We start from the raw sequence: 14,034 nt of genomic DNA, 5'->3' as shown, positions 1-14,034 counted from the left end.
TACTCCTCTCAAAAACAATCCACAATCTGGACCATTTTCAAAATCGTACAGAGTGTCAAAAAAATTGTGATAGGAGTTGTGTGGTAAAAGTCCTTCTGAAAATTTATGTATGCAGATGAGCTCTATTGACTGTGGTTCTTATCTGTCTTATTTCAACTTTGGATGTAGGGAAACTGCAAAGTATATCAGATCACTAATCTTGCGTTTGGGTAAGGTGAGCGAGTTTCACCACCTTCTACAGAGCCAGAATCAGAAGCTCTCTCTGATGGGCATGAGGGCTGAGATGGATTAAACAGAAAGGTAGGTGGGGTGCCCCATACATCTTATGGACACACACACATTTGAACATGTACTTACACATGCATTTTTATCTATGTTATCCTCAAAAAGGAGAATATATACACGCAGACCCGTTTTAAACATCATCTATGGCACCTCACTGGTGCAACATTTATTCAAAGCACATAACTATATAACTTCTAGGATTTTTAGCAATTACATGCCTGCTCCTGTGTTCCTTCTCATCTCCCACTCCAACGTACCCTCTTCAGGCCTAATATACCCACTGCCCATGTCTATGTGGCTTCTGAGCCCCAGCCAATTTGCAAAACTAGGCATTGTTAGCTTCTGCTGGAGAATGTGCAGCTGCAGAGGCATGTGGCAGAGAGCCACAAGTTGGGGATGTGAATGCAACTGGGAAGACGCAGGAGTAACAGTTCAGATTTTGGCAAGGGGAGGGGCAACAATGATTCCAGAGGCTAATAAAGCACTTGAGAACTCTAGTGGTTTTTTGCAGATAACTTAGAAATTAAGCTGACAGGCGCTCTGTATTAATTCATATACAGTAAAACCTTTGTTAACCAGAATGCCCTAATCTCCAAGTGTGCCAGATATCTAAAAATTCTGGTCATCTGAGGGTCCCAACAACCTAGGAAAAGCGAATGGACAACTCAAGTTTTTAATATTGATAGTTTTGTAGTGAGAAGCAGTTGGTCTCACATTTCTATTTTGAGTTAAAGATGATTAGTACTTCTTAAATAAAAAATTGTTAAGCCAATCATGGTAAACAAAGCCCAGCCTGTGTGCCTGAAGATGTGACAGTATTGTGGCTGGGGGCAATGCCAGTTAAAGTTTTCTGGTTAACAGAGTACCGGATACCAAAGGTTTCCCTGTATAGAAAAATATATATACATACCTGCAATTGCCAATTAAAGACATATTTTAAGTTTGTTCTAAAATAACACAGCAAAATATTTCTAAAATGGAGCTATCAGTTTTGAAGCCTTAATGCAATGTCAGAAAGACAATTTTGATACTTTGTACACTATCTTTAGTAAAACTAAATATAAATAAAACCTGATTACTCTCTCTGAACAGACACACTGTATTACTGCCATTATCTAATCTATTTTAGCCAACTATTTTTGACTCCATTAAAAAACTTTAAATTTTCTGATACGCGATTAAAGTTTTTCCTTCTCTTTTAGTAAAAGGGAATTTATTTTTCCACTTGTTTTGGCATTTATGCTTGCCAATTATGTACATGACTTACTAATACTAATGATGAATTTAAATATCAGACTTGGAATCATTTATTTTTTGAAGCACTTAGAAGAGGGGAAAGTGATCAGGAATAGTTAACATGGATTCACGAAGGGCAAGTTGTGCCTGACCAATCTGATTAGTTTTTTAAGATGACACAACTGGCTCTGTGGATATGGGAGAGTCAGTGGATGTGATATACCTTGACTTTAGCAAAGCTTTTGATACTGTTTCCCACAATATTCTTGCCAGCAAATCAAGGGAGTATGGATTAGATAAATGGACTGTAAGATGAAGAGAAAACTGGCTGGACTATCAGGCCCAACGGGCAGTGATCAATGGCTCAATCTCAGGTTGGCCATCGGTTTCTAGCACAGTGCCCCAAGGATCAGTTCTTGGACCGATTTTGTTCAACATCTTTATTAATGACCTGGATGAGGGGATGGATTGCACCCTCAGCAAGTTTGCAGAGGACACTAAACTGGCGGGGGAGGTAGATACGATGGAAGACAGGGATAGGGTCCACGGTGACCTGGACAGATTAGAGGATTGGGCCAAAAGAAATCTGATAAGCTTCAACAAGGACAAGTGCAGAGCCCTGCACTTGGGGCGGAAGAATCCCAAGCATTGTTACAGGCTGGGGACTGAATGGCTAAGTGGCAGTTTGGCAGAAAAGGACCTTGAGATTACAGTGGATGAGAAGCTGGATATGAGTCAACAGCGTGCCCTTGTAGCCAAGAAGGCTAATGGCATATTAGGTTGCATTAGGAGGAGCATTGCCAGCAGATCCAGAGAAGTGATTATTCCCCTTTATTCCAGATGTGACCTCACCAGAGCCAAATATTGTGTCCAGTTCTGGGCCCGCGACTACAGAAAGGATGTGGACACATTGGCAAGGGTCCAGTGGAGGGTGACCAAAATGATTAGGGGACTGGAGCGCATGACCTATGAGGAGAGATTGAGGGAGTTGGGTTTATTTAGTCTGCAGAAGTGAAGAGTGAGGGAGGATTTGATAGCAGCCTTCAACTTCCTGAAAGGAGGTTCCAAAGAAGATGGAGAAAGGCTGTTCTCAGTAGTGACAGATGGCAGAACAAGGAGCAATGGTCTCAAGTTATAGTGGGGGAGGGGATGTTGGATATTAGGAAAAACTATTTCACTAGGAGGGTGGTAAAGCACTGGAATGGGTTACCTAGGAAGGTGATGGAATCTCCACCCCTAGAGTTTTTTAAGTCTCGGCTTGACAAAGCCCTGGCTGGGTTGAGTTAGTTGGGATTGGTCCTGCCTTGGGCAGGGAGCTGGACTTGATGACCTCCTGAGGTCTCTTCTAGCTCTATGATTCTAGTTCTAATTTTAAAAGTTCCCTTACAGTACTTATTTATGTGTACAGCTAATTTTTTCCTTTTTTAAAAACTAGCATTATTAAGGGATGTATAAACTAAATTACATTATATAAGGATACTATTGGGGATGTAAAATCCCATTTAATCAGTTAAACAAAATGTTTAACCGATTAGAAGCAGGTGGGCATCAACATCCCTATATCACACCTAGGTTCTAACTCAATATCCTCCAAGATTCAAAAATATTCAGATTCAGAATTTTGTGTTCAGCACCATTTTGTTTATAAACTACTTCTCAAGACTATTCCATGTGAGGATCCTATCACATCTCAAGCTAGAATTCAGATGCAAAAATTTCCTGCACTTAATTTCATAATTGAAAGTAAAATTGTAGATCCAATTGAGCATTTTTCCTTTGGGATCTCTCTCCCCCCTCCCTCCCTTTCCTAGTTTATTCTGAATCAACTGCAGTTTCAGTTCCAGTATTTCACTGCAGCTCACTTGCCAGAGCTGCATTGTATTCAGGCCTGTGATTTAAAACATTATGTCAGTAGGTTCCTTTGAGTTCTTAACTTCAAAACTATTACAACAGGAATGAAACCCTAGCAGCTAGTAAAATATTTTCCTTCTTTTTCTAATGTTCTTAAAAACAAGATTACTTTAGAAGATACATGAACTTGAATGCCCTCTTACCTTTTTCATTTCTTCAACATATGCGATCATGGCTTCTTCTTTGGGCATATCTCCCAATGCACTCCAAGCATCCCTAGAAATGAAAACCATTAACATCTTCAGAATACGCATGGTCTGCCTGTATTTTTCAGCTCAGTCTTAAGTAATGTCTTCCTTAATGTGCCTGCAATTGTGTGTGTAAAAACAAAACAACAAAACTTAACTAGCTGAAATTGGACATCTAGCTAGAGGCAACATGCTCCATTGGATAGGGAACTAGACTGAGTCAAGACACAAGTTCTATTCCAGATTTTAACACTGATTTGGTATTGGACAAGATCCGTTTTGAAAATGATAGAACCTTAAAAAAGATACTCTTATGTCAGTTTTGTATATATTGCTGCTGGTATAAGTACAAGCAGAATTATGTACCAGCCCACTTAATCTTTTCTATTAAAGCCTGACTCCAACAGGAAAATTCAAGCCTAAACATACATTATGGATTTAGGGCCAAATTGTATCTATTCAAAAAAACACACACAGGCGTTCAAGGAAAAAACAAAGATGACTTCGGATTTCCTGGCAAGTTTTCCCTGGGTGACAGGAAGAGGTTTGCAGAGTGTTGTACTAATTTAGATGAAAGACAGGCTAACCTCATTAAGTTTTGTTTAACATTAAACAATGTTGAATAAGATTTGGTACAGAGAGATTTTAGTCTGCTTAGTACCATTACAAACATTATTAAAATTATTTAAACTTGTATTAAAGATGAAGTAAATAGTAAAAATATTTAATACGTCGAATTTCAAATAAGACTTTTGTTTTAACAACCATTGTTTTGTTTTCTTTTACCTAGAGAGAATTTTTACCGCAAAAGAAATCAGTGAACCAAAACTGGTATGTCAAAGTCTAGGTCCTCTGGTGGTGGACAAAATAATTCCACCCCTGCATCACTTCTATTTTAGGTCCTGACCTAAAGGAAAAGACTTGGGAGGGGGCGGGGGGGGAGGGGAATGGCTTTTTGACTCACCCATTTTGGTTCCCTGATTTCTTGTTTTATATTTTTCTTGTTTATCCAGGATGATCTTAACACAGTCCTTGAATTATATCACTATGCCTTCATATTAATTCAGTCTGGCTGGCTGGCTGCCTCCCTTTTGTAACTTCCCTGTCAACATTTGTTACTATAAGTTAGTGACCTTTCATGCACTTAAACTCATAATTAAACTAAATGTAGATCCAATTATTACAGTTGAGGACAAGGAAGCGCCTTCTTCCTCCATATATCTCAGAGATGCATGAGGAAGAGAAATGGCATCCTATGCAGATCTGGCCTTAGCATTTTTGGGAAGGCACACACACCACTGTATAAAGGGAGGTTCAGCAAATGTATTCTTAGAGGAATTTTGATTTTAACTAACTTTAATTAGCAAGTCAGGGAATGGTTGATTCTCTTGCTGTAGAAATGGAGCTCAGATGCTTGAGCTGGAGTCCATATGTAGTTGGAAAAGTTTTTTTTTTTTTATAAAAAATTGTCAATGATTGTATAAATATAGGTCTAGAGATCATAGTATCTCTTCTCAAACGCTGAAGGTTTTGTGTACACACTGATTAACTTTTGGATCTGTATAGTGCTTTACTAATATTAATCATGATGATTATCTGTGATCTAGGTAAGTAGTATTATCTTTCATTTGAAGACTAAAGCCATAAAGGTAATCTGTGTGAAAACTGGAATGAGAACATAGGATTCACTTACTCTTAGTCCTGTTCTTAGTTCATGTTATCCAGTTTTTCCTACTATTAAATTCTCCATCCAACTTGCAGTAAGAACCCAGATTGGCTGTTCAGTAATGGAGCCATCTCAGGCTTGGTCTACACTGAGAGTTTAGGTCCAACTTAGCTGCATTAGGATGATTTTCTAAACCATGAGAGCACACTACCAAGCCTGTCCCCTCAACCTAAAGGGTCATTAAAGCAGATTTCTGTACTTCAGCTTTCACAATGAGTAACCACTAAATTCAATCTTGCATAGTCAACTTTCCGATAGTGCAGACATAGCATTGTACAAGTAGACATTTTTGGCCCCCGGGAGATGTCCCACAGTGCCCTGCGATGACTCGTTTGACCACAACTTTCAACTCTACAGCTCTCCAGGTGAGCAAGAAAAGCTCCAGGAAAATTTGAATTTGGTTTCCTGTGTTGCCAGTGTAGTGAGCAAACCTCAGAGCAGACAGCATACTTGACCATGAGTTCAAGTTGCATGAATTCCCAGAGTCACAGATGAGCACCAGGTATCGATGCCACAATCGCAAGGGGCACAGAGGAGGAAAGATGCATCCATGGCATATGAAAATAAAGGAGCTGAGGCAGTCGTATCAAAAGATGAAGCAGCAAAGGAACGGTCTGCTGCATCACCACAAACATGCCACTTTTACAAGTGGCTGCATTCGATCCTGATGAAGAGAGGGGAGGACCCGACCAGCTTCCATAGCCAGTCCATGGATTCCTCCCAAGATACTCCTCAGGCACCCTTGGGCCGCTGCATAGAGGAAAGCATAGTGGATGAGGAGGAGAAGCAGGAGAATGGTCCATAGGCTAGCAGGGCAACTAAGGTTATGCAGAGCCAAGAACTTTTTAAAACTTTGGAGAAAATCCCTTCCTCCCAGGACATCCCACAGTTGGGCACTAACCCCAGGGAAGGCACTTCTAGCAAGATAAAAATGTGAACTCACCAGAAGTGGGTTAAGGCACTCCGGTATAATCTGTGATGGCCACTGTGCCTACACAGCAGTGCAGTCCCCAGAACATTTTGTTAATGTGTCTGGAGATGGAGCAGGAATCCTCCCTGCACATCTCCATAAAGCTCTCATACCAGAACTCTTTCATTCTTCTCACAAGATTTCTGAGGAGGCTGCCTTATTCCACCCTCCTCAGTAGGATACCTTTCCACACCAACCAGCAATAAGTTGTCAGGCGTCATTACAGCACAAAGAATTGCAGCATAAGATCCAACTTTCTGACCACATTCAGTCAGCATCTGCTCCCTATCACTCTGTGTGATTCTGAGAGGACATATCTCGCATGGCAACCTGGATGAAACAGGGGAAGCTATTAGCCGATGCTTCTGCAGTCAGCTTCCAATTGCTCATCCCCAGTGAGCCCCTAGCCTGGTCTGCCATCACACCCAGACCCCCTCCATCCTCCTGCAGACCTCCCCTCTTCCAGCAAACAGGAAGGGGAGGGTGTGTCAAACACATGGGTGGTGCACGAGCCCCTGCACCGCCACCACAACCAGACCGCCTCCCCCACTTGACTGTCACTCACTCTTACAGGGTTTAGCAAATGGGGGGGCCATCGTGTGAGCCCCTATCCTGCTGCCACATCCAGACCCTCTCCCTCCTCCCACCTGCAGGCTCGTGCTCCGGTTTGTCCCTTACCGTGCTTGCCACCAAACCAAACCCAGCTATTTCCCCAAAAACTGAGGTGTCCTGCTGCAAAGTGACCGCCTAAAAGTATAACTGTAGCCTGGTGCATAAAACATCCCTATTGTCTTCAGATAGACCTTCATTTTGTTCTAACAGATTAAGCTTTAAACTCTGCAATGCATTGCCTGTAAAGTCTGTCCTTCATTTTTTGTTAGTGGGAACAGCAGTCAGCCTGCTTCACACTCCCCAGCCCCCACTGATGTCCACCTGGCACAGATCTGCAGGTGAAAACGAACTAGGGAAGGGATGTTTAAGGAGCAAATGCTATCTGCCAACATGGACAAGGAGCATGTAAGCAAGTGGAGCCCACACCCCACCCTCAGGGATGCATCGCAAACTAGAAGGCTGTCCTTCTCACAACTGTGAGTACCCTCTCCTCCAAAGCTCTCACCCTGGAGTCCCGTTGTCACTGCTGTGTTCCCTTAATAAAAATGCATGATTTGTGAACAAGTCTCTTTATAGCTGGTATTGAAAAGATGGAAGGTTACAGGCAAGCACGCTGAATGTAGAGGCACTTTGTTGAGAGCAATATGCATGACTCTCAAAACTGGCCATTCATAAAACTATCTTTCAAAATGTCTCTGATTCGCACTGCCATTCTAGTGCTCTCCTTATTGCTCTGGTGCCTGCTGCTCAAAATCCCTGACGAGGTGATGTGCCTTGGCATTCCACCCAGACAGATACATTTCCCCCTTACTCTCACCAAAATTATGGCACACAAAGCAGGCTGCCACCACAATGGGAATGTTGCTTTCGCTGAGGTCTAACCTAGTTAGTAGACTGCAGAACCTTCCCTTTAAACACCAAGATGTACATTCTGCCACCATCCTGCACATGTTCAGCCTATAGTTAAATTGCTCCTTGCTGCGGTCCAGGCTGGCTTTGTACAGCTTCATGAGCCATGGGAGCAAGGGATAGGCTTTCTCCAAGGATAACTACTGGCATTTCAATATCTGATTGTAATTTTCTGGTCAGGGAAAAAAGTTCCGGACTGTAGCTTGCCAAATAGGCAGGAGCTCCTAAAGATAAGTGCCTTCATGCACCTTTCCCAACCATCCCATGTTAATGTCGGTGAAATGGTCCTTGTGTTCCACCAGCCTGCAGCACCACTAAGAAGTATCCCTTGCAGTTCATGTATTCCTTTGCAAGGTGGTCAAGCACCAAGGTGGAGATGTGCATTCCATCTATCACCCCACTACAGTTAGGCAACCTCAGCTCAGCAAAGCCTTCCACTATGTCCTCCATATTTCCCAGAGTCACAACCTTCCATACCAGAAGGGGATTGATTGTTTTGGCTACTTGGATCACAACAGTGCCCAAAGTAGATTTTCATGCTCCACATTAATTCCCAACTGACTCATAGCTGTCTGGCATTGCAAGCTTCCACCTGGCTATTGCCACTCATTTCTCCACTGTCAGAGCAGGTCTCATTCTGATATTCTTGTGAGTCAGGGCTGGAGAAAGTTCATGCAAAGTTCCATGAAAGTGGTCTTCAACAAGCAAAAGTTTTGCAGCCACTACTGATCATCCAATACCTGCATCACAATGCAGTCCCATCAGTCTGTGCTTGTCTCACGCACCACAGTGGGCATTCCACTGTGTCCAGAGAATTGAATGCTGGCAGTATTTCCAAATCACTCAGCTCAAGTACTTCACAGAAAAGTATGTTCATGGCCTCCTGAGATTCTTCCTCATTCTGGTGGACTCTGCATACATTCTGGACATATCCCAGAATTAGGTGTACCAAGCCTAATGTCAGCATCATAAAGCTTTGATGATGAACAAGATCCACAATGGGGGTCCATGCTCATACTGCTATAGCATCTGCCTGGATAACCAGCAAGAAAAAAAAAGGGCGCAAATGGACCATTTGCTCTTGCAGAGGGGAGGGAGGAAACAAGTGCATTATGGGCTGCTGACTACATGTACCCAGAACCACCCACTGAACAGTTTTGGTCCCAGTGTACCCTGGAAGCATAACCCAGAATGTAAAGGGTGCAGGCACTGTGGGATAGCTACCCACAGCACATTGCTCTTAAAGTCGACTGTAGCCACCATACTGGGGATTAGGGATGTAAACGAGTAGTTAAGTATATGATTAACTGATAAGCCTAGAATCTATCTTAGGCAGCAAGTGGTGGGGACCAAGAGCCGGTGCTGGCGGGAGGAGAGAGGGGAGACAGCTTAAAAGCTGGTTCCCCACAGCACCAGCTCCATGGTGCCACCTGCCCCACCTTGCGCTGCTGCCTCTGTCAAAGGCAGCAGCGGGGGAGGAAGGGGATGCTGTCGCAAAGCAGTCTTTGACCACAGTGGGCCCAGGTTTGCTACAGACAGAGGCTGCTCCACAGGATGAGGAGCCATGTCTGTCCACAGAGAGCTTGGCCCTCCCACAGACGGGGCTTCTGCCGGACCAGCCTCTGTCTGTGGCTAACTCAAGCTTACTTCAGACAGAGGCTGTTCCATGGGGTTAGGACCTCCCACGGACAGGGGCTGCTGCTGGACCAGCCTCTGTTCGCAGCCAGTGCGGGCCGCTATTGACAGAGGCTGCTTCATGGCAGCCTCCCTGCCCTGCCTTGCCATAGCAGCATCTGTCCAAGGGGAACTTGGACCCCCCACGGGCAGGGGCTGCTGCCACTCAACGCTACTGCCTCTGTATCAGAAGCAGCAGCATGGGGTTCTCTGCAAATGGGGCTGGATTGCACTGGCTGCCAGACCCACTCTGAGGAAATATAGAATAGTTGAGTAACTGATAAGAATTCATGCAGTTACTCGACTATTCAATTACCCGATAGCTAACATCCCTACTGGGGATGTGCTACTTTGAACTATAGTCAAATACTTGTACACAATGGGGACATGCACCTTCGACTTTTACAAAATTATGTCTAAAAATCCTGACTTTAATAAATTCAACCTTATCTCGTAATGTAGACATGGCCTTAGACACAGGCAGTCAAATCAGAAGGAACTTGATTCCACAGCCTAAGATCATAGCTAAAAACTAATTTGGGCTCCCCTCAATTCTGGAGAGAGGAGAAAAATACTGCAGTGTTACCACAGAGAGATCTGCCCAAGTAGTGTAGAAGCAAAGAGAATATTCTCTCTCCTAACTTTGAGAAATCACACATCATTTAAACTTAAAGGCTAGAAAACAGGGGAATAATGAACAATATAAAGATTGAACCTCTGAAATCCAGGATTCTCCAGACCACAGATGTTGCTGGATCACACCCAGGAGTGCGAACTCCATCCCCAAGGAGCCTTAGCCAGGAAGGGGAGAAGCAGGGCTGCAGAAGCTGAGGAGCTCTGTCCCCGGGGAGCCCAGGCTGGGCGGGGTTGGGCTGAGCTGCAGCAAGACCGGCAAGCCCAATCCCCAGTGGGAATCCCCGGTCAGGCGGTGGAGAAGCAGGGCCACACAGGCTGGGGAGCTGCAGCAGGCCGAAGTCCAAGTCCAAGCCGTGCAGGCTGGAGCCCAGGGGCAGTGGGGCCTGAGCGGAGCCAACTGTTGCAAGGGGGAGCATCCTGGGAAGCCAGTGGCAGGGGACCTCCCTATATCCAGCAAATTCGCTCATTTGGGAAGGATCAAGTCCTGAAGATGCCAGACAAGGTTGGTCCAACCTGTATATACCAACTTCATTGTGAAGGAAGGGACCTCTTGAAAACACACACACACCCCAGTTTTGTTAACCTGAGAAGATGCTCTTAGGCAAAGTTCAGTACAAATAACCAAACAATCTCTGACACGCAATTACCATTTATATCTACCAATAGGATCCCAGAATCCAGGTCTTGGACTGTTACAGGGTCCTTGGGTTGCCTGCTTATAAAAGCTATAAAACTTGAGCATCATTTCATTTGTTGGCTGGAATGAACCTAGGGGAAAATAGAATTTTAAAATTAGTGGAAATTGACATTAAAGACATTTAGTCTATTTAACACACTGTTAATATTCCTGTTGGAAATTAACCTCCAGGTCTTAAAACTCACAGCATGATAAAGATACAAGCCCCCCTAGAGTCAATGAAGATTGCCGGGTTAATACATTTTTGGATTAGGCCCAGAATGAATATTTACTGACTGAGGGAAAAATTCAGATCTAGTTTAAGGGTCTGTATGATTGAGGGCTCTGGACTTCAATCTCCACATTCAATCATTAATCATCTTGTTAACTCTTCCGATTAACATATTTACAATGATAGTTTGGAAATCATACAAAGTCATACTAGGGATTTCAAGGAGGCAAAAGTACTTTCTCCTGCTTTTGCAATGAAGATGGAATGGGAACAAGTAGGAAATTGAACTAATTGTTTACATCAACAAACCCCCTCCTACATGAACAAACTGCTTGTTTAATGTGCTCTACACAAATAACTGTGCTCTGTGGCAACAGGAATGGTTAAACAAATTTTGACTGGAAAAAAAATAATAAAAGGAAATTTGAAAACTTGATCCACTGGGCACCTGCAAACCCTCACAGCACAGTATTTATTGAACCACGGATTGCTAATGAGAAAACTGCAAACGATGCCATATTTTTAAGTGACTTGAACTAAGTTATGAATAAGCTTTTGGGCCCAGAAGGCTTTTGTAAGAGAAAACTGTCACCATATTTAATTGCAAGTGTCATTCAGACAGTCCCCTCCTCATCCAACAGTAACGGCCTAGCCCTTCTGGGGTCTCCTCACATGCCAGCTGCCTGCCAGGGACCCTCTCGACGAGCTCTCGAGGGGGCTGAAATGAGGGGGATCAGGTTTCTCTTGTCCTGGAGGGGGGCGGAGAGAGGGAATAGCCGGTGATCTCTCTCCTAGGGTGCGTGCCAAGGCTGGATCTGCCTGTGCTCCAGATGGCAGAAGAGCAGTCAGCCCCGCACGGACACCGGCCTTTTACACCCTCCCCCCCTCACTTACCATTTTTGGGCAAGCTCTGAATCACCTTCACGGCCGCCTCAAACCTGGTCTCATGCACCGAGCCGGTCTCCGCCATGCCCCCCGCCGCCTCCTCAGCCACAGCCGGGCCCGAGGCGTGTCCGCTCCAACCGCGCAGCAGCAGCTTCCCCGCCCCGCGGCGCCTGCATCCAACTGACCCGAGACAGGGGGAGAGGAATGAGCGGCTGCTCCGCCCCCCAGCCAGTGCCGCCGCCACCCCCGGCAGGAGCGGCCCCGCTCGGGACAGACTGGGGCAAAGGGCAGGAGAAACCAACCCCCTGCCCCATCCGCCCGACCCCTTGCAGACCCCAGCACAGCCCGTCTCCCCCCGCCCCGGCCTCCCCTGGCCTCAGAATCGTTCCCACACATCGCCCCCCCCCCCCGCCGCGACCCTCTACACCCCGCCCAGCTGCCCCCGCATCGCCCCGTATGGCCTCCCCCAACACCTCCACGACTGTCCGCTTCTACCCCTCAGGTCATGTCCCCTAACTAGTCCCCTCCCCCGCTTTACACCCTTCTAAGCCTCTCCCGGGGCTCGTCCCCGCACAACCGGCAGTTGCAAAGACCAACAGTAAATGGCCGCCCCTGCCCCACCAGATAAGAGTGAACGCGGAAGCCACGGCACTAACGGCTGCTCCGGCTTCCCCTTCCCTCCTGCGCAGCCCCCCTCTGACTGAGACGCGACGCTTACTTTTGCCTGGGGATCAGGCCCTGCTGTGATGTCTCCCACCAGCTTGCCCCTGCCCCGGGGCATTCTGGGACATGTAGTCCGCTCTGCCGCGCCACTTCCGGTCGGGGGCCTTCGGGTGGGCAGGCCTAGCCGCTGTCTTCTGGTCTCGGTTCAATCACAACAACCAAGCTGGGGGCGCGCTGTCCCCACGCAGACGGCTCTTTGCTATTCAGAGACTGAACCGATGGTACCTCCCAGCCTCTGCGCGAGACGAATAAAGCTAATACAGGAGAGCAACTTTGGCTTTGGGTTCCAAAGAATCACAAACCCTTCCAAAACAACTATGTAGCTACACACAGGGCTCGCTTTAGTGCTTTTACAATGAGTGCATGCTTAAAGGGTGTGCGGCTGCATATAGCGTTATGCACACATCTGAGTTTAGAACCAAGTATTAGATGTATTTACTATATTATTTTCATCTCTGGATTGGTAATATTTTTCCAACCTATTCTGAACAGTGATGATTTAAGTCCTAGATCCAACATGGAGTATCTGAAATAGTGTTGATCATGTTGAACGTAACAAGCAATAAGATTACATGGGCTGAGGAAACAATTTTCTCCTTTTTCCCATCACTTTTATCTTCCCTAACATTCTCCTTTGCTTTCCCTCTCTCTTTCTTTTGGTCTGGTGTGTATGTGTGTATATTTCCTTTATTGTCTTAAATCAGTGGTGCTCAACCTTTTTTCATTCCTGAGCAAAAAAAAAAAAAAAAAGTGCCAGGAACATTTTGTTGCGGCCCCTTTAATTTAAAGTGCTGGTCTGCTCCCCTGCACTCTCCCTACCCTTCCTGCATGTACGCTGCCAGGAAAAGAAAATGTGACCCACAGGTTGTGCACCACTGTCTTAAATAGATCCCCCAGATGCACTCAGCCTGTTCAACTGCTTTCCTTCACACACTCATTCCCTCAAATACAGTATAATTTCTACACACACATTCTTTGATTAACTTCACACACATTTATTCATCCCAAACTGCCAGTATACATACACACGTGGCTTTAAAACAGGGGAAGGGAACTTTTTTGAGTCCAAAGTGGCTGACCCACAGAAAAATCAGTTGGAGCAGCATACAGGTGAAAAGCAAAAAAAACCAAACAAACAAACCAAACACCTCGCACTGAGGTGGCTTCCAATTGAGAAAGGAAGAAGAAAAACACTCCCCATATTTCCCTCCCACACCAGAGTCTATGAGTGCCCAGGCTAGTAGATTTTATATGCTCCAGCTGTGCAGGGAGGGCAGGGTTGTAAGGGGGGGCTGGAGTGCCAACATGGGCTCCCCAATGCTGGGGAGGGAGCCCTGAGCCTCAAGGGTCAGACCCAGGCAAGCAGGGAGC

General features: G+C 45.4%; 1 protein-coding gene across 6 annotated transcripts in view; it reads right to left on the bottom strand.

Annotated features, from left to right (window-relative positions):
* Nucleotides 1-12,814, bottom strand: part of ACBD5 (acyl-CoA binding domain containing 5) — a 47,752-nt gene extending 34,938 nt beyond the window's left edge. The window contains exons 1-4 of one of the 6 annotated variants that reach the window (XM_075922554.1): nt 12,659-12,814; nt 11,950-12,120; nt 10,795-10,915; nt 3,576-3,648 (exon numbers count right to left, since the gene is read on the bottom strand). In XM_075922554.1, coding sequence (XP_075778669.1) covers nt 3,576-3,648; nt 10,795-10,915; nt 11,950-12,025 — 270 coding nt within the window. In that variant the 5' untranslated portion in view covers nt 12,026-12,120; nt 12,659-12,814. The other 5 variants (XM_006115266.4, XM_075922555.1, XM_075922556.1 and 2 more) reach the window with 5 other exon arrangements.
* Nucleotides 12,815-14,034: the final 1,220 nt, after the last annotated feature.

This window comes from Pelodiscus sinensis, chromosome 2 (assembly GCF_049634645.1).
Source record: "Pelodiscus sinensis isolate JC-2024 chromosome 2, ASM4963464v1, whole genome shotgun sequence".
NCBI classification, from domain to species: Eukaryota; Metazoa; Chordata; order Testudines; family Trionychidae; genus Pelodiscus; species Pelodiscus sinensis.
The sequence above is the reverse complement of the archived record's forward strand: the minus strand, read 5'-3'. Positions and strand labels throughout refer to the sequence as shown.